This window comes from Oreochromis aureus, linkage group 3 (assembly GCF_013358895.1).
Source record: "Oreochromis aureus strain Israel breed Guangdong linkage group 3, ZZ_aureus, whole genome shotgun sequence".
NCBI lineage: Eukaryota > Metazoa > Chordata > Actinopteri > Cichliformes > Cichlidae > Oreochromis > Oreochromis aureus.
This window is the reverse complement of record NC_052944.1, coordinates 69,253,821-69,280,356: the sequence shown is the minus strand read 5'-3', so window position 1 is coordinate 69,280,356 and position 26,536 is coordinate 69,253,821. Positions and strand designations below refer to the sequence as shown.

At 39.8% G+C, this 26,536-nt stretch overlaps 2 protein-coding genes across 4 annotated transcripts in view; both read left to right on the top strand.

Annotated features, from left to right (window-relative positions):
* The window catches only part of LOC116312945 (protein NLRC3-like), a 52,789-nt gene extending 31,968 nt beyond the window's left edge, over nucleotides 1-20,821 (top strand). For all 3 annotated transcript variants that reach the window (XM_039608023.1, XM_039608021.1, XM_039608022.1), the window contains 6 exons: nucleotides 110-207; nucleotides 347-2,156; nucleotides 15,567-15,737; nucleotides 18,610-18,783; nucleotides 19,662-19,690; nucleotides 19,868-20,821. In XM_039608023.1, coding sequence (XP_039463957.1) covers nucleotides 110-207; nucleotides 347-2,156; nucleotides 15,567-15,737; nucleotides 18,610-18,783; nucleotides 19,662-19,677 — 2,269 coding nt within the window. In that variant the 3' untranslated portion in view covers nucleotides 19,678-19,690; nucleotides 19,868-20,821. The remainder of the gene's footprint in view (nucleotides 1-109; nucleotides 208-346; nucleotides 2,157-15,566; nucleotides 15,738-18,609; nucleotides 18,784-19,661; nucleotides 19,691-19,867) is intronic.
* LOC116309971 overlaps nucleotides 1-26,536 on the top strand; it is a 195,486-nt gene that overhangs the window by 150,366 nt on the left and 18,584 nt on the right. The gene's annotated exons all lie outside the window — the stretch shown is intronic.

Genomic DNA, 26,536 nt, shown 5'->3' with positions numbered 1-26,536 from the left:
TATTCTGCAAAATAATTTCTAATTTAATTTAATTTCTAATTTTAAACTTTGGTATGTCTTATTTTATTGGTTTTATTTGGTCAGAAGAAGTTTTTGTTCTTGTCCACAGAGAAAAGTGCTGTTTGTTGTGTCAGAATATCCTGAAGGATTCATCAAGAGACTTCTGTCCTCAGTGTGGAGAGAAATCTAGTACCAGATCCAAAGCCAGTAAGACCTGCTCTGTACAAAGAAAAAAATAACATCCTTCTGTTGATATATCCTTTCTAATTATTCTTTTATTCAGACATTAAGGACATTGAAATGTTTTCTTGCTTTCTTGTTTCATTGTTTTCTATTCTTTCAACAGATACTGGTCTGCAAAAAGTTTTAGATGCATTAAAGGTCACTCTGCAGAGAAGATATGAACATGTGATTGAAGAAACTGAAAAAACAGGAAGCAGAGCCCTCTTCAAAATGATCTACACTGAGCTCTACATCACAGAGGAGCAGATTGAAGCGATACACTATCAACATGAGGTGAGGCAGGTGGAGAGAGCTTCCAAAAAGACGTTCTTCCATGAAACACCAATCAGCTGCCAGGACATCTTTAAAACCTTGCCTGACCAACAGAGACCCATCAGAGTGGTTCTAACATATGGTGTTGCTGGCATTGGAAAAACCTTCTTGGTGCAGAAGTTCACTCTGGACTGGGCAGAGGGCTTAGAAAACCAACACATCAGTGCGGTGGTTCTGCTTTCATTCAGGGAGCTGAACTTGGTCAGAGATGAGCAGTACAGTCTCCTGGAGCTGATCCAGGTTTTCTATCCAACATTACAGAGCGTCACAGCAGAGAAGCTCACTGTGTCTAAACTTTTGTTCATCTTTGATGGCCTGGATGAAAGCAGATTTTTGTTAGATTTCACCAACAGGAAGCTTGTGTTTGATGTCACACAGAAGTCAACCATCAGTGAGCTGCTGACAAATCTCATCGAGGGGAATCTGCTTCCCTCTGCTCTCATCTGGATAACTTCCCGACCCGCAGCAGTCAGTCAGATCCCTCCTGCATGTGTTGACAGGATGACAGAAGTACGAGGCTTCACTGACCCTCAGAAGCAGGAGTACTTCAGGAGGAGATTCAGAGATGATGGGCTGTCAAGCAGAATCATCTCCCACTTAAAGACATCCAGGAGCCTTTACATTATGTGTGGAATCCCAGTTTACTGCTGGATCACTGCTACAGTTCTGGAGCACATGTTGACTACAGAGGAGAGAGGAGAGCTGCCCAAGACCCTGACTGACATGTACTCACACTTCCTGCTGGTTCAGACAAAGAAAAAGCACAAGTACAACAAGTGGCAAGAAACAACTCAACAAGACCTCACCAGTGCCGACAGGGAAGTTCTTTTGAAGCTTGGAAAGCTAGCATTTGAACACCTGCAGAAAAGAAACATCCTGTTCTACGAAGAAGACTTGGAGCAGTGTGGTCTGGATGTCACAGAGGCCTCTATGTACTCAGGAGTTTGTACAGAGATCTTCAAAAGAGAGTGTGTGATCTTCCAGAAACCAGTTTACTGCTTTGTTCATCTGAGCATTCAAGAGTTCCTGGCTGCAGTCTACATGTTCCACTGTTACACCAACAGGAAGACAGAGGTGCTGCAGGACTTCTTTACTGAGGACAATAACGAAAAGAAGATATCTCCGGAAGATATCTCATCTTTGGAAGATTTTCTGAGCAGAGCCGTGGAAGAATACTTGCTTATTCCGAATAGCCACCTGGAACTGTTTGTTCGCTTCCTTCATGGCCTCTCTATGAAATCCAACCAGAGACTCTTAGGAGATCTGTTGGGTCAGACAGAGAGCAGTCCAGAAATCACCCAGAGAGTCATCAACAAACTGAAGGTGATTAACAGTGAGGGCAAGTGTCCTCAAAGATGCATAAACATTTTCCACTGTCTATTAGAGATTAATGACCTCTCAGTACATCAAGAGGTCCAAGACTTTCTAAAGTCAGATAACAAATCTGAAAAGGAACTCTCTGGAATTCAGTGCTCAGGTCTGGCACATATTCTGCTGCTGTCAAAGGAGGTTTTGGATAAGTTGGATCTAGCAAAGTTTAACACATCAAAGGATGGACGATGGAGACTAGTTCCAGCTGTGGAAAACTGCAGAATGGCTCGGTGAGTCCAAGTGTGATCAGCATTATAAATGAGTGTAAGTTTGTAGTTTAGTTCTTTAGTTATTCTTACTAAAGCATACTCATTGTTCTTTATTACACAGTTCCAGTTAGTTTTTGAAACATATGTCAATTTAATTAAGTCACGAATCTTGGTGAGAGATTTCAGTCACTGTGGCCAAGTTTGAAAGGAATGGGATAACACTGAATATTGTCACAGTGGTTTACTTTCAACAATAGAAATGAAATCTTTCAAATGATTCAGTGCAGTCAGTGATAACAATATCTATTTAAAGCTTAATTTAATCACCGTGAGCAACCATAAATTAATCACATGAGACTGTGATAGGAAGGACCCAAGCACAAAGTGATTGTTTATTTACAAAGGGTTTTAACCAGTTTGCTTTTAGTAGCTTTCCAGCTGCACACTGCAGTTTAGCTCTGTACCACAGATAGCTCTGTCCTGTTATCCAAATCTCCCTCTTTTTTTAGACCCCAGCAGCTACTGAAATTATGTGATTAGCGTGATTAGCATAATGGATATCAGCTTTGACAGCGAGCCTTCCTTGGATCCCCTGCAGCTGAGCCACAAACCACACCCTGCCATGAGGACAAAGACTGACACTGCAGTCTTTTTTGATTGACTTTTATTGATCCCAAGTCCAACTTTTCATTTTAGCACTATGGAGTTGTACACAGCAGCACTTCCAAATCACATGAAAGATTTAAGATGACATAGCAGCAAGACACACCCTCACTGCTTCTCCTTTTCTGTAAAAAATAATTTTATTTTCAGTTACAACAGCATGTTAATAGCGAAACTTTGAACATACAATACTGTGGTTAAATATTTACAATACCCCAAAAGATAACAGAAAGAGAGGAGAAAAAACAAACAAATTAACAAACTAACAAACAAAAACCCTACAAAACAACAACAACAACGAAACAGAAATATAAAAATAAAATATATGAGGGAAACGCAGTGTACAGTTTACTCTGATAGTGATATAGAGATTTGGTATCAGTTCATGATAAGGTGGTAATTTTAAATGTTTCCATGTACATTAGAAATGGCTGCCATGCCTTAAGAAATTTGGTGGTTGAACCTGCCAGCGTATATCTCATCTTTTCCAAATACAAAAACCTCATGAGCTCTGCAAGCCACTGTTCATGTGTGGGAGGAGCTTCCTGCTTCCATCTTAAAGGTATAAGGCACCTTGCAATGAGTGAAGTAATGCCGGGCTCACACTGTGCGATTTTTTCAGTCGCGCGATTCAGCTCCTGCTCAAACTGTACGATTGACTCGCAGGGGTTAGAAGTTCATAGGTCACGATGCAGGGTCTCACACTATACGGCCCGATGCTCTGATGCGACCTGAGTGCTCAAACTGTGCGTTCATAAAATGAAGGTTATAACAGAAATTCTGCCGCTCGCTCTGCCTCTCTGTCTTTCACTCACACAGACACACCACCACCACCATCAACTTTATGAAAAACATTGATCAGGCAGCTGTGATTGAGCAGCAGTGTAGATCCAACTATTTTCACGGTTGTTGTGGTCGTGATAATTTTGTGAGGCCACATCGAAAAGGCTCGGGTGAGCTTTCCAAAGTTCTACAAGTTGTGCCTCCATCGCTTGTGTCCAGATCACACGCTGCACTGCCGTGCTGCGCCGCCTTTTTTCGCTGACATTTGTGTTTTTGCGTGCGCGCAGTGTGAGAAGCTGCAGTGACACCCTCACGACGGTCGCGAGGATTTCAAACAGGTTTGAAATCCTCCCGACCAAGCGATTGATGATCGGGAGCTGGTCGTGAGGTGTTAATCGCTTCTCGTTACCCCACGTACACTACACGATGCACGACGCACGATGAAGGACAAACTCGGGCCGATTGCCAAAACGGTCGCACGACTCAAAAATCGGCTCAAAATGGGTCAAAAATCGCACAGTGTGAGCCCGGCATAAAAGCAATAGAATTCAAATTAGGGATGCAACGATACCAATTTTTTCAAACCGATCCGATACCGATACTTGGATCTGAGTACTTGCCGATACCGAGTACAAAATCCGATACTTCTACCACACACAAGTTAAACTTAACCAGTAGTAAAGAAACGACCCCAGACAACTCTTTAACCCAAACGAAACGTTCACTGAACGTAAGGGCAGAGACAAATACTGTACAACACATCCCTTTTTTAAACTCAAATGATATTCCAATTCCTTAACCAAATGAAATACACTGTATAAATCAAATAATTCCCTTTCAAATTATATTAAACAACCCAACTTATGTTATCACCTTTTGGTAAGTGACTCACTAATATACACTCCAAAACACGTTTTATAAATCCACTAAACATACAATATTCACACATGGGCCCCACACACACTCACATTCACACTTGTTGCAGGCCTGTTTGCTGCTCACGCCGGACGATGGAGAAAAATCCTCTTCTCCCCAGTAAGAGCACAAAAGTCTGACTTACAGTTCCGTTGCCCGGTAGATCGCCGTTCACCAGTCCCACACTAAATCCACTCCCTGCGGACCCGATGCTGTCTCTGCTACAGCACGTTAGCCAGTCACTGTCCAGCTCTCCGACAGTCCTGCCTCTGTGGCGCAACCAAGCAGTCCGGGCTAGCCTTTAGCCTCGGCGGTCATGGCTGGAAACACAGTTTTCCACGGTGGTGCGACCGTTGAAACAAAAAGTCACTTCACCCACACTCTGTTGCGAAGCTCTCACACGGTCAGCTTTCTAGTCACACACTCTTTTGTGCTAGTTAACCTCAGTAAAACTAGCCGAGTCTCTCACTTTGGTTCAGCTAACCTCATGCATCTCTCCATGCCGTTCTCTTCTGTGAACTGTGAACACCTTATGTGGCGTTCAAGTCCATGGGAATTATGAGTATCTACTCCCAAATTCTCATCCGGGCTACATTAGTATCGGTTCATGGTATCGGTTGACTTTTATAGAGATTGACAGACCACGTGACTTTCGCGCATTGCATGCCGGGAGGTGAAGGCAGGACATTTAAATTACCGCATCAAATGCAAGCATTTGCAGCACCGCAAAACGTTTTTTCTCACGTTCCAATACCGTCTTGCTTTTTCTTTTCTCACCAAAAAATAATGTACAAAACGAAGGAGAACAATGCCGGTCCGTACAAAGACAGACTCGAGGAAAAGGCAAAGAAAAGGTACTTGGAAAAAATCAAAGGAGTGAAAGGGTTAGACCCTTACGAGCACACAGACTGGACAAAAGACATCAGCGTGCTGCCCAACTTTAACCACGCTCAGATTTATAATTACATGGTTCTTGGAGTGAGTGCATACACTCATGAAGTTTTTAGTAACTTCAGGTCACTGCAACAGGCCCAGGTGCAGTTCACGGACGGATGGGTACAGGACCTGGAAATGCACCGTGTTGAGCACAAGACCATCGTGACGCACAACGGTAAGTTTACCTGTCTCACAAATCGTCTTCATAAATACACATTCGTGAACCGTTTATAAATAGGACCTTTTAGCTCACGGTAATTAATTAGTAGTGCAAAGAATATATGGTATGCATTACAGAAATGTAGCAGTGATAATAATATTGTATGCTGTAATCGTACTGGGCAATCACTGAGACAAAAATCTGTCATATATCCTGTGAATAAAAGTATATGTTGTTGTCTATGTACCATGGTAATAACAGAAGCGATACGCAATATTCTGCCAGGACAATTTACCATTTATGCAAAGCTACACATTTACTGTACATTCTGTCCTCACAAACATGTTTTTCTGCATTGACTGTTTCAGGTAAATCACTCCATGCGCCTCAGCCAAAAGCCTCTTCAGCCCTGGGTTATTCTGCAATCTAATGGGGACGTTGAAAGTGCACATTGCACATGCATGGCTGGTGTGGCAGAGAAGTGTGTGCATGTAGCGGCTCTCCTTTACAAAGTTGACACTACTGTGCGTCTCACGAGGTAATATCACGCCGACAGATGTCAAAGCTTACTGGATTATGCCCTCCAACATCAAGAGAGTGCAAGGAGTACCAGGCCACACAATTGACTACACCACCAGTGCAGCAAGAAAAAGGGCACTCGACCAATCATGTAGTGCTGGACAAAGTGACTGTTCTCCTAAACCCAAAATCCGGACTCGCACTGGTGGCAGCTCACTACAAGTGCGCACACTGGCCGATTTAAAGTCTCTCACAGATCTCATGCATGAAAACCGGTCAGGCCTATGCGCTGTTATGGAGGACTTCTGCCACCTATATGCTGACCCTGTCCAGCCTCGTGTCCTCCCCAAATCACTGCTACGCATCTTTGACCCACAGTTGAAGGGCTGTCAGCTATCTGTCCTTCTGCAGCACTGTGAACGTCTGAAGCACTGTGTCGTTGTCTCAAAGGCTGAGGCAGAGGCACTGGAGGAGAAAACCAGGGAGCAGCACAAATGTGACCTTTGGCACACAGCACGAGCAGGAAGAATCACTGCGTCAAACATACATGCGGTTGTGTCCACCTCCACTGCCAGTCCTGCGTTGTCAACTGTAAAGAAAGTGTGCTACCCACAAAACTGTCACATCAGCTCTCCAACCAAGAACCGCAACAATTCAAGTGGGAAGAGACAATGAAAACACAGCACGCGAGTGGTACACCTCACAGGAAAGGTGCAGCATAGAGAACTTAAAGTTGATAAGTGTGGTTTCATAATCAACCCCGCATTCCCAGAATTAGGTGCCACCCTGATGCGCTCGTAAAATGTGAATGTTGTGGTGAAGGATGTGTGGAAATTAAGTGCCCATATAAACACCGCAACAACAACCTCCTGCAGGCCTGTGAAGATGACAGGTTTTGTTTGGGGTTAAAAGATGGAAGGTTGAGTTGAAAAGACACACATTTACTACAAGCAGGTACAAACACAGATCTATGTTACAAAGTCACACTTTTGTGACATTGTTGTGTGGACAACAAAAGCTTGTGTTGTTACACGTGTGATGCCAGATATAGACTTGTGGACTAAAATGTTGCCTGTCGCTCAGGATTTTTTCTACAAAGTTGTGATGCCTGAGCTCTTGGCCAATCACTACAGTGATCCAGAAACCAGTGTTTCACAAGGGCCACATTACATGGATGTCACCGTGACAAAAAAAAAAAAGAAAGACAAAAGCTTGCATAGAAAACTAATCAAAGTATTTCAGTTACACACATTCTGAGACAACTCTTATATTGAAGGACTTTCTTGTGATTTCATGTTTAGTGTCACATTAAGGTGGACACATCTTCCTGTACTCTGCACTTTATGGTTTGTTATCTGTTGTTCTGTTACGCACAGTGAATTATTATAACGTGTTAAAATTGCAATAAATGTGTCTCACACCACTGCACTCTACAGCTGTGCTGTAAATTATTATCTCTTTATGTCCATACGCAATCTTTCTTTTCAGACTGTACTAATATACAGTGTCAGAACCAATACAAATAAAGTAAGTGTTGCACAAGTCATTCATCAGGACTGTCTTTATTTATAACTGACAAGTTTTACATGTTACTATCGAAGCTTACAGGACAAAGGCAAAATAATATACCGTTGTGCATTATTATTTCATTTTGTTAAAAACATAGCTGCACAACAAAACAAGACCAAATTGGAAAACAGTTATTCATCACTTGCTTGCTTTACAACAACACTTGGGCACATGTTTGTGAGCGCACATGATACAGCAACTATCTTATCCAGCAAAGTCATGTTCTCACCTTCGCATGGCACCACAAAACCTAGACGGATGGTGTCGTTTAGGATAGTGTACTTGGACCGTAGACAGCCTATAACACGTTCAACATGGATCCTGACATGTGCCAGTTTTCGTGTGTCCTCCACATCTTTTGCTTGTAGCTGACTGCGACCCGTGTAAATGCTGGAATTTTTAAAGTGGCACCCATTAAGGCAACACTTTCCCTGATATCAAAACCCGGTCTCTGCGAGCACTATGTCCCCGGGTGAAAGCTTCTGTAAAAAGCCAGAAGTTTCCGCTATTCGTTTATCACTTGTACGCCTCCCCATCCTTTAGAAATGAAAGAGATGGTCCCCTGTGGTGTGATCCCAATGAGATATTTCATTGTGTGTCTACTTTTGTATGTTGAATATGTCTCCGCCATGGCACGTAAATTTTGTGCCCTCTCTATGAACAGTTCAAAACAGTCAATAATAACTGTCACCCGGTCACCAAACATCTCTACATACTGGTGTGGCATACTGGCCTGTATGCAATGTCTTCCAGGCCAGTGCACCAATGGACTCAGGTGAGCGTACAACACATTTACAGTAATGTTAAACACAGTGGAAGTGGTTGTCCGGCTAATATCAAAGAGGTGTGCAATATGTGCAATCGGAAGGTTGAGTCTTAAACGCATGAGAGTTAGCAAGAGCATCTGAAACTGGGAAATTTTCCTGTCAGTGTCTGGCAAGCTCGGGCTGATTTGTTGTAGCACCCCATTAGTAAAGCAAAAGAAGGCAGCCCTGTGTAGAATTTAACTTTAGAGTTCTCGTCTTTCAAGAATTCCATGTCTAATTTCTTTTGGACAGTTCTTTTTTTAACACTAGGTTTTCTTCTTGAAGGTGTGCTATTTCTTGTAACCTTTGAGAACACATTTTACACTCCTGCAGATCTTCATCCTGGTGCTTTGGATTTATCTGCTGTGGTTGGCTCTCAGCTGTAGTTTCCGTAGTGACTGGTGCTGAAAGACATACATGCACACAGACAAAGACAAGATCATTGAAAGTGCAAAAATAAGACAGTGCTTAATGTGGAAAAAGTGGTATTTATTTATGTACATTGACAATTTTACCTGGATGGATTTCACCTGCATGAGCTGTCTCTGCCCAGAGGAGCAGCGGGCCTTTTTCGTGGCTGTTTTGATTTCGATCTCTGTTTTAACCGATCAAATCTAGCAGTGGTAGAAGCTTTAACTTCTGTGTGGCCCAGTTTGAGAGGGTGCCCAGTCTGGATCGCATTCCAGCATTTCGTAGGCTGGTTTGCCTACAAAATACAGCAAACATTACACAGAGCCACAATAAACAAAGGAGCATAGCGTGATGATTTCTGTTCAGCGCCATATAAGACGTATTAAATACCACAAAACACTTACCGTTGTGGAAATGCTTGGAGCAGACTAACATGTGAGGTGGAGTGTTTTCGAACGTTATATTAGGTCTTCTGATAGCGGCAATCCAGGCCATCCGTCGCCTCTTCGTGACTTCGGAGACATGGCTTGGAGAATTTCTCTTCCACGCCGGAATCCGATAAAAACCAAACGCATTTCCGTCGACTTCACGCGGCTGTCGTTCTCCGGCTTGTGCAGTTAATAATACAACAGGTTCTTGGCATTTTTGTTTCTTTTTATCGCTGTGTAACTTATTTCAATTGAAAGCCTGCGTGCGCTAGTACCTCTTGCCTTGGGTTCCCACAATCCTTTGCGGTTTTACCCCTCAATGACGTCACATTTTCAATCTCTATGAGTACGAGTACGCACACATTTTACAGTATCGGCCCCGATACCCGATACCAGTATCGGGATCGGTGCATCCCTAATTCAAATAGTATTTTGAGAGAGTGACGTTTTGAGGTATCACTCCAAAGATAACAGTAAGAACAGAAGGATCAAATTTAACAATATATATCTCTGAAAAGGTAATAAATATAGACACCCAATAGTTATGAAGATTGGGACATGTCCAAAAAGTATGAAGGAGTGACCCTATTTCTGCTTTACATCTGTTACACATTGGATAAGCTCCCGGATAGAACGTGGCTAACTTTTCCTTGGAGATATGTTATCGGTGTAGGACCTTGAATTGGAGGAGCCCATGTCTGGCACATATAGAAGAGGAGTGTACCCTGTGGAGAAAAGATTGCCAGATTTCATTTGTTATATCCATACCAAGGTCTTTCTCCCACTGTGCCTTAAGGATGGAGAGAGAAGGAGATTGAAGATCTAATAATATAGCATAATTTTTTTAATCGCCCCTCTCTTATGAATGTATATAATAATATTTTTTATCCAATGAAGTTTCCTCACGTAATTCTGGAAATGAAGGAAATTGACAAAGTGGCAAATTTGTAAACAGTGGAAAAAATGCTACAGAGGAACATTAAACTGTTTCAGGAGCTGCGTGAATGAGGCAAAAAAATCGATCTACAAAAAGGTCTTTGATATATCTAAGTCCATTCCTTTCCAATATTCTAAAAGCAGAATCCATCATGGAGGGTGGGACATATAATTTGAGCAGATAGGTGCTTTAATTGACCTTGAGTGTAACCCAAACCTTTTCCTACATTGCACCCAGATTCTGAGCGAGTCATACAACAAAGGGTTACGCTTATAGGTGTACAATTCTAATGGGAGAGCTGAACTCAACAAAGCTGATAGGCATGTTTTGCCACAATTGGATGAGTCAATTTGGAGCTAAGCTGAAATCTCTGTAGTAAAACTACTCATACAATACAGCAGATTTCATATATTTGCTGCCCAATGATAAGACTGAAAGTTTGGCAAGGCTAATCCACCCATTGGCCTAGTTCTCTACATGAAATCTTTACCAATTCCTGGACTTTTGCCATTCCAAATAAATGTAGAGATATAGTTATTCAGTGTTATGAAATACTTATTGGGTAAGTACCATGTAATACATTGAAATAAATAAAAGAACTTGGGTAGTATGTTCATTTTGATAGAACTGATGCGGCCAATTAATGACAGTGGTAAATTGTTCCATCTCTGAAGATCTGTCTCAGTATTCTCAAGCAGCGGGACAAAGGTTCTTTCATAAATACCTTTATATGAGTGGGTAACCTTAACCCACAGATAGGCCACATACTCTGATTTAATTTAAATTGAAAATCCATGAATGAATTCTCCCTGGCTATAGGGTGACTACAGACAGATTTACTTTTGTGTATTTTCAACTTGTAACCTGAAATATTGTCAAAACATTCAAAAAGGCAATGGCAAGAGCACGGGGAAGAGAAAATAAACACTTTGAAATATACAACAGGAGGTATGTCTGTGAAGGTTCTCAGTCATCCAGGTCATCGTAGTCAAAGGAATTTGCAAAGAAAAGCGTCTGGACTTCTTTGAGTTGCTTGAAGACGTTTCACCTCTCATCCGAGAAGCTTCTGCAGTTCGAAGGTCAAATGGCCGACAGTCCCAGATTTAAACCCAGTGGGAGTATCCCCCCAAAGAGGGACAAAGGACCCCCTGGTGATCGTCTAATCACATGAGCCAAGATGTGAAACCGGGTGTGGTACCTAAACAGGAGATCATCAGCATATAAGGACATTTTGTGCTACTGGTCAGCTCTGCAGATGCCCTTGATGCAATTAGCAGCTCGCAGCTTAATCGCCAATGGTTCAATTGATAACGCAAAAAGAAGAGGGGATAAGGGACATCCTTTCCTCGTACCATCGAGAAGTGGGAAATAAGAAGAGAATAACGAATTTGTTCTAACATGTGCCATAGGTGAGGAGTAAAGTAACTGAACCCATAAAATGAAATTAGGGCCAAATCCAAATTCATTTAGAGTATAAAACAGGTAATCACACTCCACCTGGTCAAATACCTTTTCAGAATCGAGTAATAAGGCAATTTCAGGGGCTGTAGTTGACTCTCTGTGTAATATGTTTAAAAACCTGCACAGGTCGAAAAAACCTTCACGAATCCTGTCTGACGGAGTGATTAACAATGGTAGCAGGCCCGGCCCTAACCAATCTGGCGCCCTAGGCAAGATTTTAGGTGGCGCCCCCCTACATCGGCAGTGTAGTGTATGTACTCACAAGAAACCGAATAGCTTTGTCTTTGACCTTTTTTTACTTAAAGAAAGCAAATTCACAATCAGAATAATTAACAAGATAAAAAATATATGAATAAATAAATGAATACAAAAATAAAAAAATGAATATATGAAATACAATAAATTTTACATACATAAACACAATAAAACGTGTCAACAAGTTGGATAAAATAAATTAAAAATACAATATAAATAAGGCACTGCACAAAACAAGATATTAAATAAACCAGTATGACTTTAACAACTATATTACAAAAAGGGGATCCTACAGAGTTCTCTAGTTGTGCTTTTAATACTGCATTAACTAGAATGACTTACAAATTACTGTACACCACCCCTCATCAACCTCACATCACCTGCTACAGCCTTACTCTCCTAGTCTTTCTTGCAGCAAAGTCATCTACAACATCATCATATGACAACTGATTTGAGACCACATGATTTATGCTTATGATGGAAAGTCCACTGAGACGTTCTTGCATCATAGTAGATCTCAGGTAGGTTTTAATGAGTTTGAGCTAGAGAAGCTTCTTTCAGCAGCAGCCACTGTAACAGGAAGAGTGGCAAAGATTCTCAGAGCAACCCACATGTTGGGGTAAATTTCTGCCAGCTTCTTCTCATGCAGGAAGGTCAAGAGTTCCATGTTTGTCATGTTCTTTGATGGCAATGGTGGGAAATTCTGCATTTCCATTGCAAGTTCTGTGCCATTAATGTCCGGCTGGCTGTCATGGGTCAGAGTAGTACTCAGTGTTTGGCACTGCTGTAGCAGCTCTTCTTTTGTAAGTTGTGGAAATTGAGGAGTACTCCAAACTTGTTGTGCTGCTGAGGTGGAGGCAACAGGAACACCGCTTGATGCTGCTGCAAAACTGGTGGGTTGTGCTGCTGAGGTGGAGGCAACAGGAAGACCGCTTGATGCTGCTGCATCATGGCTGGGTTGTGCTGCTGATGCTGCATCACTGGTGGGTTGTGCTGCTGAAGTGGAGGCAGCAGCGGTAGATGTGGTAGATGGCCCAGGGTGGGATTTAAAACTTCAACAGTGCATCTGAAGAGAGGAGTATGTGACACCACTGAGTATTAAAGTCTAATAATAAAAACATATGATTCCAGGAATAAAATGAAATGATATAATATAAATGAAAAACCAAAGAGATATATGTATGATGTTAACTGATATGCAAATTAGATTAGATTCAATTTATTGTCATCATTACAGTGAAATGCTGAATAGCAGAATGCAAAGTAACAGTATAATATCATATGAGAATGTTATGTTATGATTATCTTTGACGAATCACAGCAGTGCTCATATTAAAAACAGCATTCCTCTCATGTGATATTGCTTAATTAACATTAATGATGTGCACTTTAACAACTAGGGTTACAACTATAATATATACAGGGTGGAAAAGTGACTATTACCTGCAGGGTAAACGTTAGCTAACCAGAAGGCAATAACAATGTAAACAAAAACACCTGCTTAAAAGATGAATACAAATGAGGAATGGTGGGAAAGGTGGGAGTACTGTAATTACCTAAAGTTACATTATTATTTTCCATAACAATTTAGCCCCTCCACAATATTAAGTGACGTTAAAACAGTTAACTAGCTATTTATTGATTAGCAATTAGCGAATCATGTAACATTAGCTTAATGCTAAAAATTTAGGTTACTATCACATTCAGACAAATAATTTCATGTAGGCTAACGTTACCTACCTCTGTCTTTTTCTCGTTTCTCCTCCTCTTCTTTTCTCTTTTTTCTTCCCTGGGCACCTGACAGTTTTGGCCGTTTTGACATCTTGTGTTGATTGTTTGATGTGGTGACGTCCAAAAGGAACCATGATACGGGAAGGGAGGGGGCGCACCGTGCGGGGGGGGCGTAATGTTGTAACAAATAATATTTCTATTAAATAAGCTTTACTTTGCATTTTAATTAACGTGGGATTATTTTTTGTATTTAGAAATAATAGTACCAACTTTTTTTTTTTTCTCAACATTTGTGGCACTGGCGTGGCGCCCCCTGATGGACGGCGCCCTTAGCATTTGCCTATACGGCCTATGCCACGGGCCGGCCCTGAATGGTAGATATTGCTCTAGCCTGAGAGCAAGTGTTTTTGATAGTGCTTTTAAATCTACATTTAAAAGTGATATAGGACGATATGATGAACACTCTAGTGGATCCTTATTTGGCTTCAGTAAGATTAAAATGGTCGCTTGTCGAAGTGTTACGGGAAGACATTTTGAAATAAGTGACTCATTGAACATGTCTCGTAATAATGGTGATAAACTGTCTTTCAAGGTTTTGAAAAATTCAACCCGATAACCATCCGGACCTGCGGATTTGCCATTCTGCATTGAACTAATCGCCAACTTAATTTGTTCCACTGTAATTTGCTTCTCCAATTGGTCTCTCAATGCCTAGTTCAAAGTCGGGACTGCCATTCCATCACAAAAAAAAAAAAAAAACCTCAAATAGTTCAGGTGTATTTAAAGTTTCAGCATCATAGAGATCGGAATAGAATATTCTGAAACTCACATGTATTTTTTGTGGGGTGACATGTTCAGATTTGCTTGTAATTTCAGGCATTATATGAGTTGCTTCTGATTTGCAGTGCTGATGTGCTGAAATTTGCGATGCTTTTTCTCTGTGCTCATAACATCTTCCTCTAGATTTGAAAATCATAGAATCGGACTGCTGGGTCGAGATTAAATTAAATTCAGTCTGTAAAGTTAATCTTTGTTTGTGCAGATCTGGAGAGGGGGTTGTAGAGTGTTGCTCATCCAATTGCGAAATAAGTTATATAAATTCAGATAGGCATTCCTGTTTCTGTTTTATAGTATATGAACAGTATGATATAATATGACCCCGTAAGAATGCTTTTAAGCTTTCCCAAACCGTACTGTACCCCATACCAGGCATAATGTTTGTTCTTGGAAAGATATCAGTTTGTTTGGAAAGACATTCTACTAACTCTTTATCTGAGAGAAGAAAAGGATTGAGTCTCCAGGAGTACACAAAAGGTTCCTCTGGGAAGTTAAGTTCCAAAACAAGTGGATTGTGATCAGATATTACTATACTATCATATTTACAAGTCTTGATATTAGGAAGCAATTTTTGTCAACAAAAAAGTAATCTATATGAGAATATATTTGATGTACTGCAGAATAAAAGGAATATTGTTTAATGGAGGGGTAGAGGAATCGCCAATCAACAGTTCCATAAGTTTGTAAATAAGACTGTAGTACTAACAAGGATTTAGGGGGTGAAGGTTTTTTATCCGAGGAAAGATCTAGTACTGAGTCCATTATGTTATTCATGTCTACTCCAAGGATCAAATGGTGTGTATCAATCTGTGGAAGGGAATTAAGAAAGTAATTGAAAAATTTTGAGTCATTCCAATTTGGTTTACTAAAATAATTGAAGTATTATGTAGGGATCCTGTCGCAACTACTGATTGTAGGTCCAGTTTGTTAATGCAGTACTGTATGTCAAAATAAAGAAAAAATAAATATTATGTTTCTTCATATTAACAACATGTTTTTCCAATATATGTTTCAACACAGACTTCATGATGTCTTTGTCTGTGGGGGTACCATTGGACCTCTGGCCATAGCTCTGACTTCAGACCCCTCCCATCTGACAGAGCTGCACCTGAGTTCAGTCAGCCTGGGGGAATATGCAGAAGATCTTTTTACTCATCTGGGACATCCAAACTGTAGACTGGAGACACTCAGGTCAGTTAACTGAAACCGGATCTTTTGTTATTTATGAAGGTATTTCAATAAATTGAATTCAATTCAATTCAATTCAATTCAATTTTATTATTATAGCGCCAGATCACAACAACAGTCGCCTCAAGGCGCTTTATATTGTACAGTAGATAGCACAATAATAAATACAGAGAAAAACCCAACAATCATATGACCCCCTATGAGCAAGCACTTTGGCGACAGTGGGAAGGAAAAACTCCCTTTAACAGGAAGAAACCTCCGGCAGAACCAGGCTCAGGGAGGGCGGGGCCATCTGCTGCGACCGGTTGGGGTGAAAGAAGGAAAACAGGATAAAGACATGCTGTGGAAGAGAGACAGAGGTTAATAACAGATATGATTCGATGCAGAGAGGTCTATTAACACATAGTGAGTGAGAAAGGTGACTGGAAAGGAAAAACTCAATGCATCATGGGAATCCCTGGCAGCCTACGTCTATTGCAGCATAACTAAGGGAGGATTCAGGGTCACCTGGTCCAGCCCTAACTATACGCTTTAGCAAAAAGGAAAGTTTTAAGCCTAATCTTGAAAGTAGAGATAGTGTCTGTCTCCCAAATCCAAACTGGAAGCTGGTTCCACAGAAGAGAGGCCTGAAAACTGAAGGCTCTGCCTCCCATTCTACTTTTAAATACTCTAGGAACAGCAAGTAGGCCTGCAGAGCGAGAGCGAAGTGCTCTAATAGGGTGATATGGTACTACAAGGTCATTAAGATAAGATGGGGCCTGATTATTTAAGACCTTGTATGTGAGGAGCAGGATTTTGAATTCAATTCTGGATTTAACAGGAAGCCAATGAAGGGAAGCCAAAACAGGAGAAATATGCTCTCTCTTTCTAGTCCCTGTCAGGACTCTTGCTGCAGCATTTTGGATCAGCTGAAGGCTTTTCAGCGAGTTTTTAGGACATCCTGATAATAATGAATTACAGTAGTCCAGGCTGGAAGTAATAAATGCATGAACTAGTTTTTCAGCATCACTCTGAGACAGGATATTTCTAACTTTAGAGATGTTGCGCAAATGGAAGAAAGCAGTCTTAGATATTTGTTTAATATGTGCGTTGAAGGACATGTCCTGGTCAAACATGACTCCAAGGTTCCTCACAGCATTTCTGGAGGCCAAGGTAATGCCATCCAGAGTAAGAATCTGGTTAGATACCATATTACTAAGATTTTCAGGGCCGAGTACAATAACCTCAGTTTTATCTGAATTAAGAAGCAGAAAGTTAGCGGCCATCCAGGTCTTTATATCTTTAAGACATTCCTGCAGTTTAACTAATTGCCGTGTGTGTTATCTGGCTGCATGGATAGATAGAGCTGCATGTCATCTGCATAGCAGTGAAAATATATGCTGTCTTCTAATGATACTGCCTAAGGGAAGCATGTATAATGTAAACAGAAATGGTCCTAGCACTGAATCCAAGTGACTTCTTCAGTCTCAGCTGACTGCAGGTTTCCCCAATTCTTATAAACAGTACATTTGCATAATAACTGAAACCAACCCACTGAAGGAACAGTGGGCTGGGAGGTCAGTTCCTTAAGATTTTTGTATATTTATTACATACATTTTATGTAATGTTCTAATAGCTGGAGTTCCTCATGATATTTCAAAATGTTGCTCTATAGAATTTCAGTATTGCTATCATTATTTATTTGTTTTTGCTAAACAACCAAGGATGCCCATGACAATTAGAAAAAAATGGGAATGTGAAACCAGATTTATTCTCAGATTTTCTCAGTTTTTTCCCCAAAGTGCCATTTTTTGTTTTTTGTAAGAAGGACCATTACAAACAGCAAATAGACATTTGTGTGTGTGTGTGTGTGTGTGTGTGTGTTTTCTTTGTCTTTTGATCTACTCACTGTTTTCATATCCATAACACACAATTTTGTGTTGTGAATATGAGTGTGTGTTTTGTCTGCATATTTGCACTTGACAATAATCTTTACAGTTTGCAGTAGTCTCTCCATTAGATGTTCCCCTGTTTGCAATAGGCTGTAGTCAATAGTTCATTAAATTCAAATTCAAATTTTATTTGTCACATACACAGTCATACACAGTACGATATGCAGTGAAATGCCTTATACAACTGCTCGTGACCTAAAGAAAAAAAACGAAAAGGCTATGAATGAAATAGGAAATAAATATGAAAATTAAAAGGGGTGAATTTAACTAGGAAGGAATAAAATAGAATATATATGAATTAGAGTTGAAAATAAAATAACTGTACACCACAAATTAGAATGAAGGGTAAAATTAACTGGGAAAGAGTAAGATAACATATATCTGAATTAAAGTTGAAAATAGAATATCTGTACAACAAAATACACAATACAATACAAATTAGAATGAAGGGTAAATTTAACTGGGAAAGAATAAGATAAAATATATATGAATTAAAGTTGAAAATAAAGTGACTGTGCAACAAAATGAACAGTATGGAAATAATAAGAATGTATGAGGAAATATAATATATATACAATATACAATAGCAGCAGCTGTACAAATATTAAATGGAAATGAAGAAATATAAGAAATATAATGTCCAGTGTTGTGCAAACCACATTGTGAGTGTCTTGTGCAGTGCAAATATGCTTAAAGTGATTGAGTGTAAGCAAAGTCCAGACTGTCCAGTGTGTGTGTAGGAATCATATGTGTGGGTCAGTACTATGTGGTGGTGTGGTTGAGAGACCGTATCGCCTGCGGGAATAAGCTCCTCCTCAGTCTCTCTGTGTTGGTCCTCAGGTTAGGGTTAGGGTTAGGGTAGGGTTAGACGTTCACTTGGTTTCTTATAAGATAAAGGTGATGTAATAAAAGAACACTTTGTAATTCACATGATTTTTATTCAGCTTTGAGAACAGCACTTTGTCAGAGAACAACTGTGCTGCTCTGCTCAGTGCTCTGAAGTCCAACCCCCCCTATCTGAAACGTCTGGATCTAATAGGATGCAACCTGGAGGGCTCAGGGATGAAACAGCTGTATGATTACCTGGAGAGTCCACACTGTAAACTACAGTTTAAAAGGTCAGTTCAGTTGACTTAGATTATAAAGGAAAAATATTTATTTGGTTTCTGTTTATCAGTGTGTCAGCAGAATAAACAATCACACATACAAAGAGAATGAGGATGTGTGTAGCAGGCTGACTTTGTGATGAACCAGTAACAAAAGAACAAAGTTACTCCTCATGTTAGAGAAAAAGCTTTAAATATGCAGTTTACATGGTAACAAATGAACTGCACATTTAAAGGTAACACTTTGTTTGTTAGTTTCACATGTCCACAGTATCTATATTACAGGCTTCTGTTCTAAACAACACACACATCGTTTTATAACCATGTCTGCATACCTTTAGTTAGAAACTCCTTTCAGTAGCTGCGGATTCAAGTCAAACTGGAATGGGCTCTACACCCACTTCTTTCTGTGGAAAATCACCAGGAACTGAACAGCTCTTTCTGTATAATGTCAGTGACTTTTCCATAGAGACTTGAATTTGACACTACATGGCTTCTAACTTCAAATTCACCACATTTAAATCAATATTTAATAGTCATTATGTTCCCAGAAACAGAGAATGCATTCCTGAAAACAAATTAATTGTAAATATGGCTGTATCAAAATTATATATGACAGGAAGTTATTTCTCTCACATTCACAATAGTAAGCTGCTCACTTCTTACTGGACATACTTATCTTTCACAGGTTACACCAAGAGACACTGGCCTATCAGTAATAACAATTCTAAACAAAAAATAGTTAATTACAAATCCTGAATGAACTTGTAGTCAGTTTTAATGTTGTTTGTTTAGTATGAGTTTTTTATTGTCTTTTCTCACTTTGTGAGAAACACAATGTAACAATTCATTTTGTTGCCTGTTCTTGGTCCTGTCTCATGTTCCTACAGAGTGACTTCTGTTTAGATGCTTTACTATGGTGAGTGTTATTCAGAAATATAGAATTATATGTAAACATTTGATCATTAAATTCATATTTACCCATATTTATCATGTTTGATGTGACATGTGCACTAGCTGTCTCACACAAACATGCATAAAATCACTTTATTTATTTTGTGATTTACCAAGACGTTGAATGTCTGTTTGTTTTCAGGTCTGAGGGAAAACACCTCGACCTCAGAGTGTGCTGAGGTAATTTCCAGTTCAGCCACTGCTGTATGCCTTTACTTCCTGGATGACTCCTATTAATCCAGTCAGTGTGTTATTACTCGAATGTTGACTTTCCTACAATGTGAAACATTCAGCTCACCCATCTAAAGGACATTTATTTAGTTTTTGTACTTTTTTTGAAACCAGTATCTGACATGTTTCTCAGTTTTGATTTGTTACGGAGCATAATCTTACGAAAAAGGTTTCATTGTCCTCATTTCACACCCAAGGATCCCCCAGGAGTCCACAGTCAGAATGTTCACTCAAAACACAGAGATGTCGCCATTTATCTTACAAGAGTCAGTAAACTCTGGAATAAGTTCTGCTACATTATTTGGACTAATGAGCTCTTATTTTATACCTCCAGTTACTCTCCTGAGTTGAAGGATACTTTCGAGGTACAATAGCTGCCATCTAGCTAATCTTTAAACTAAAAGCAGACTTTGCTTGTGCAGGTCCTTGTTAATTATTTTACTATGAGACATTTTAATAATTACTGCAATTTCACTGTTGTTGTTAGGGTGCCTGGGTTGTTGTACCAGTGTTTTGGGTTTTGTACTTTTTATTTTGTTCTTATTGTGTTTTTTGACTGCAATTGTTTTGTGTTTCTCTTTTGTATTTTCTATCCCTCCAGTTCTTCTCAGTTTGTTCTTAGGTTTTGGTTTCCGCACTCCCTCTGTTTTATGTCTAGTCCGTGTCTCTGTGCCTGCCCTGGTCCCACGTCTCTCCTTTGTATTTAAGACTTGTGTTTTCCTTGGTCTGTGTCGTGATAGCCATCATCCTATCCTGTGTGCTCCGGTCGCCTGCCTTGCCTATCTGGTTTAATGTAGTTATTCCCAGTTTATTTAGTTTTATGTTCTGTTTTGCCATCCAACAATAAAAGCTGAGTTTGAGTTCATGTTTGCCTCCGTCACTCTGCACTTTGGGTCCTGCACTCCTGATTGCCGCACACAGATCATGGCATTTGAACATTGTCTTGCTTGTGGTGTTGCATTAGCAATCCAACAGTGTGCTTTTCAGTGCTGTGTTATGTTATCAACTATGGGACTTTATCAAATCATAATAATCATACAAATCATATCCAATCAATCTTTCACAGGTGGACTGTAATCATGTTGTGATCTGAGAGATGATCAATAAAAACAAAATTTTTAGTGTCACAGCAAAGGCTGTACATACTCACCTGTGAGCAATTAAACGAATCCAGTTTGGAATAAGTGTGTAACATGAAAATATGTGGAACAAGTGAAGAGCTTTGAATGCTTTCAGGATGCTCTTTGTGTTTTTGTTTATTGACTACTGTTTTTAAAATCTTTACAATGATGTTTTAGGTACATTTGGTTAAAGTATAAGGATGTACTAAATAAATTTGTCAGCAATAGGGTAGTAGGCTAATTTTAATGCAAAAAGATGTGAATCAGACATCTGTCGATACACAGGTGAAATGAACTGAAGGGACGACGACCTATAGGGTAGGTATGGTGGTCAAGTGCAGAATGAATGACAAGTGATAGTGGATTTTGTTAAAAAAAAAAAGAAGAATGTGCATTGATTATAGTGTACCCTGGTTAAGACGTGATCAAATTGGTAGGATTTGTATTAAAATATATAAGAATCAGGACTGAAATACAAATTTATGAAAAAAAAAGAAGTAAATAATAATAATTTAGAAACCATTCTTAAATTCCAATTAAATGCTATCCAGAGGTGGAAGTATTATGCAGATGTTTTACTTAACAAAACAAGAAAGATAAAATGTAGAATATTAGATTCCAGTTCTGCAATGAAATGGTTGAAAAATTGGAAATTGGTCAGAAGTTTCAAAGTAATATTTTGTGACCATGTCATCATGCACTTTATCTTATATGGACTTTTAGGTTTTTTGGTGTTGCTGAGCTGCAATGATTGTTTTGTTTTTGTTAGCGCAGTGGTGCCCTCCCTTACTTCTACTGACCTCTCTTTGGCCCTCAAATTTTAAATTACATTAAAATTAGTGTAAGCAACTATAAAAACATAAATTCAACACTTTGACTCAATTTCACCTGGCCATGAAACTGTTCATCAGGCAACCTCTAGGGCAGGGGTGGGCAATTCCAGGCCCCGAGGGCCGGTGTCCCTGCAGGTTTTAGATCTCACCCTGGGTCAACACACCTGAATGACATGATTAGTTCGTTACCAGGCCTCTGGAGAACATCAGGACATGTTGAGGAGATAATTTAGCCATTTAAATCAGCTGTGTTGGTTCAAGGACACATGTAAAACCTGCAGGGACACCGGCCCTCGGTGCCCACCCCTGCTCTAGGGCTTTAATTCTTAAACCAGGGGTCCCCAATCCCAGTCCACGAGGCCGGTGTCCCTGCAGGTTTTAGATGTGTCCTTGATCCATCACAGCTGATTTAAATGGCTAAATTAGCTCCTCAACATGTCTTGAAGTTCTCCAGAGGCCTGGTAATGAACTAATCATGTCATTCAGGTGTGTTGACCCAGGGTGAGATCTAAAACCTGCAGGGACACCGGCCCTCGTGGACTGGGATTGGGGACCCCTGTCTTAAACAGTCAATGTAAAAGTTTTGTGAAACCTCTTGAGTTAAAGCCAAAAGACTACACTTTAATCACATATCCATTCTTTGATTTACAAAATGTGGGTGTAGTGCGGAGGGAAAAAAACAAAATTTGTATCTTTGTTCCACTATGTTCTTTTATGGACAGAAAACACCAGCAGCCTTTAGAAAGTGTTGAATCCACAGATTTGCATCTTAAATGTCAACTGGAACAGCTCAGCTGGACTCAGTTTTCTCTTTGACTCCTCTTTTCGGTCTATCCAGGTGAGATTTACCTGTTAAATAAAGCTGAACAGCATCTCTGTAGGAGCAGTTTGTGGCAGCTTAACTTTGATCGGTCGGATCAACAGTGCTCTGACTTTTGTCAGCCTGGCTACAGTGCTGAAGAGAAACCTAGGGTTGTAAAGATGCCAAGGTGGAGCAGTGCAAACCCAATGTTTGTTAGTGTTGGAGTACCTACCTGTCATGCTATATTTATCAATCTGACACACAGTTGTATCTTTGGCTGACTGTGCATTATGTTCAGTTAGGTTTTATTGGAAGTTATGGAACCATTAGTGTTCTAGCTCCTAGCCCAATCTGGAATTTGTTTACATTTCTTTTTTTCCTCTTTTTTGCTATGGACCCATGTGTGTCTTTAATGAAGTTAAATTAAACTAAATTAATCACATGAGACTGTGATAGGAAGGACCCAAGCACACAATGGTTCAAAATGAATGCTTGTTTATTTACAATTTGTTTTCACCAGTTTGGTTTTAGCAGCTTTCCCGCTTCACACTTCAGTTCAGCTCTGTATCACACATCAGCTTTGACAGTCAGCCTTTTCTGGATCCTCTGCAGCTGAGCCACAAACCACACACTGCCACGGAGACAAAGACTGACACTGCAGTCTTTATGATTGACTTTTTACTGATCATTCATACTAAAGTTTTTAAAATGATTTTGTACATAAAGAATGAAAAATAGGACTAAAAGGATGCTGAAAGGATGATTTAGGTCTAATCATGTGTACCAGTTTGGCAGGGCTCTATGTAGAGTCCTGTGAGCACTCTACATGAACTGTTTGTTCATGTCTTTATGTCTTCAGCGACTTGACTCTTGTTCTCACAGGAGTGATTTAGTTTCTTTTGTTTTGTTTTGTTTTCTGCAGTTGGTGTCAGATGTTTTCCTTGAGTAGTTCTTTTGGTTTAATAAAGAAAGTCAAATGGAAAGTTTGGCTGGTCAGGTTCTGGCTGATACACACTTGCATTTATTGTAGAAAATGAATGATCCCAAAATGAGTTAAACCCTAGCCAAATACATAAAACAACATGAACGTCATTCAGTGGCTGTAAACTGTACAGAAAAGCTTCAGTAGCAGGATGCATGTGCGTCTGTTATCTTTTTATTTCTTTGTCACACAATAACCAACATCCAAAAGTAGTTTACATTTTCTCTTTACTCCATTCCTTTAATCAAGGGTTGAATTTTCAAAACAAAAAAATACAGACATTTACTTAGTACCATTTATTACTCCTCTCCATCGTGCTCAGGACTTCACCATGAAAACGGAGAAGTGTTTTAGTGTCTGAAAACCTTCAAACTTATGACCCAGGCTGGACTTCGTTCTGGATCACAGCAAAGAGCTTCTCCTTTTAAACCTTTCAGTGAATTTAGAAAGGGACATGACTCAGAGTTGCTTCCACCTACTGGCAAAACTGAATGTTACAGCAGGGCAGCTGCTTTGTAAATGAAAGCAATTTAACCTCTTAACGTCCACCAGTTGAAAACATTAATATACATAATAAAGTATTATTGATGTGAGCTTTTCATGTAAAAACTGTGGAAGTTAATCAGTTAACTTCCACATAGCATGTCCTTTTAACCCTTTAAAACCGGTCGGAGCGGGCACACTCCGTTTTGCGTAACTATTTTTAAATCTCTGTAGAACTGGAACCACGTAAGATAGCGCAATATTTTTTTTTCGGATATGAAACCGAAAGGAGTTGCACTTACTTGTTATGCCATTAGCTTGTCCTAGGTCACGGTTTCCTTCCACATATAGCTTTGCAAAAATTGCATAAAAAGCGCTTGCAGCAACAAAAACATAATATTCCAGAAACACGCTTTCCCGATCCGATCAGCTGTTTGTAACACTTCCTAGGTTGGAATAGACATCAGCGCGAACTATCGCATGTCCGCCATTACCTGCCCAAAACCGGAAATGACGTCATGTTCGCGGAAATGTAGTTTTTTTTACCATCAGGGTCTTATAAGCCTATACTGGTGTTTTTAAAAGTTATGTTTGATGCTTAAAACACTTAAAAGTCTGCACTGCTGGAAATAGTTTATTTTGATGCATATGCTGTTTTTTTGCAAGTTTGCATTATAATATTTATTTTCATTTTTCCTGCAGTATATAAAAATTGGTGTATTTCAAAAACAAAACTATGAAGACACTTAAAATAAATTTCCTGTGGTAAATGGACTGGTTCTTATATAGTGCTTTTCTACTCTTCTGAGCACTCAAAGCGCTTTGCACAACTTGGTCTTAAAGAGTTAACATTTAAACCTATTTTCTGCACATTCCAGCACATAAAATAAAATATTTTTCTTTTTGTTTACACTCACTCTTTCAAATAGATGCAAGTAAAACACAGCAGAAAATAAATAAAGTCAAAGACTCAGCGGTCCTGTTGCTCTATTTTCACCTGTATAGCAGGAGTGGCGTAGGCGGAGGTTTGCCCTGGTGCAAGTGTGCCACGGCGGTCAGTGGAAGAATCCACGAGTTTCTCTGTGAATTTCCCATTACGTGGTAGCGCACTCGGTGCTTGCTTGGAATTTTAGGTGGGTTTTTTCGCTGTAAAAAGAAGTTTTCTTCCCACACAGTGAAAAGCGGACGCTAATGTTTTTGTCACTTTTTATGGAATCAAACTCAAAGTAAGGTCAGTACTTCCACGCTTTAAACGCTGCACGCTCATACTCTCTCCCGCACTTGATATATTATCCATTGTTGATCTGCACACAGCTGTTGTCACGAACGTCGCACTCGCTTACGTCATTGTCATGAGACACTCTCGCAAAAAAAATCACGGTTTTAGTAACGCAGTAATGCAGCATGCTTACGGGAAAGTAACGGTAATCTAATTACCGTTTTTTCAAAACTAATCCCTTACTTTACTCGTTACTTGAAAAAAGTAATCGGATTACAGTAACACGTTAGAAGTAACGCGTTACTGCCCATCTCTGTTTATATCCCACTGTAACTTTACTATATAAAGAGCTAACATCTCCAAAATGTCAGGAGTAGTTAGTCATTACAACAAGTGTTTGTGAACTAAAAATCAAGAATGTGGGATACTGTTTGTCCGTGATTTGAACAGCCCAGCGCTGCTCTCGACGCAGGGAAAACCAATTCTGCAGGGAGACCTACCTTGGCACTTGTGCAGGTGAAACCAAAGGGAAGATATGCTTCACCATATTTTCTAGTCTTTGGCTTAGAATGAAGTTGGTTTGGAAACATATTCAACGATGCTTCATCTCCTGCTTTGCGTTTGTGTGGGCGCCCCCTGCTAGCAGTGTCCAAGTGTTTCGGGGTTTTTTTTTCCCCCCTTTTCTTATCGCTCTGCGCCCCCCCTGGGGTGCGGGCCCCACACTTTGGGAAGCTCTGCACTATACAGAGATGTGCTTCTGAATCTGGATGATGTGTCTTCTGATTTTGTAATGCAGTTCTGCTTGTGTTGAGTGGTGTAAACAACCAATCGATCTACACTCTTCAAATGTCAAAATTGGTCATTCGATTTTTTTTTATGACACAGTAATGGTGAGTGTTCCCACCCTCTGCTCTTTGTAATTTAACGCGATGTTTCCATCTTTGTCACGGTTCTGGGTCAGTTTCGACCCAGTATTTTGAGTTTTGATTGTTAGTTTATTTTTGAATGATTGTTGTGGTTTTGGGTACTATGAGTATTATTATTATAATGATGATTATTATTAGAGTTCTATGTTTCTGTTTATTTGTGGTTAGGATTTGTGTTCTCATGTTGTGTGTGGGTTTAGTTCTATGTGTCATT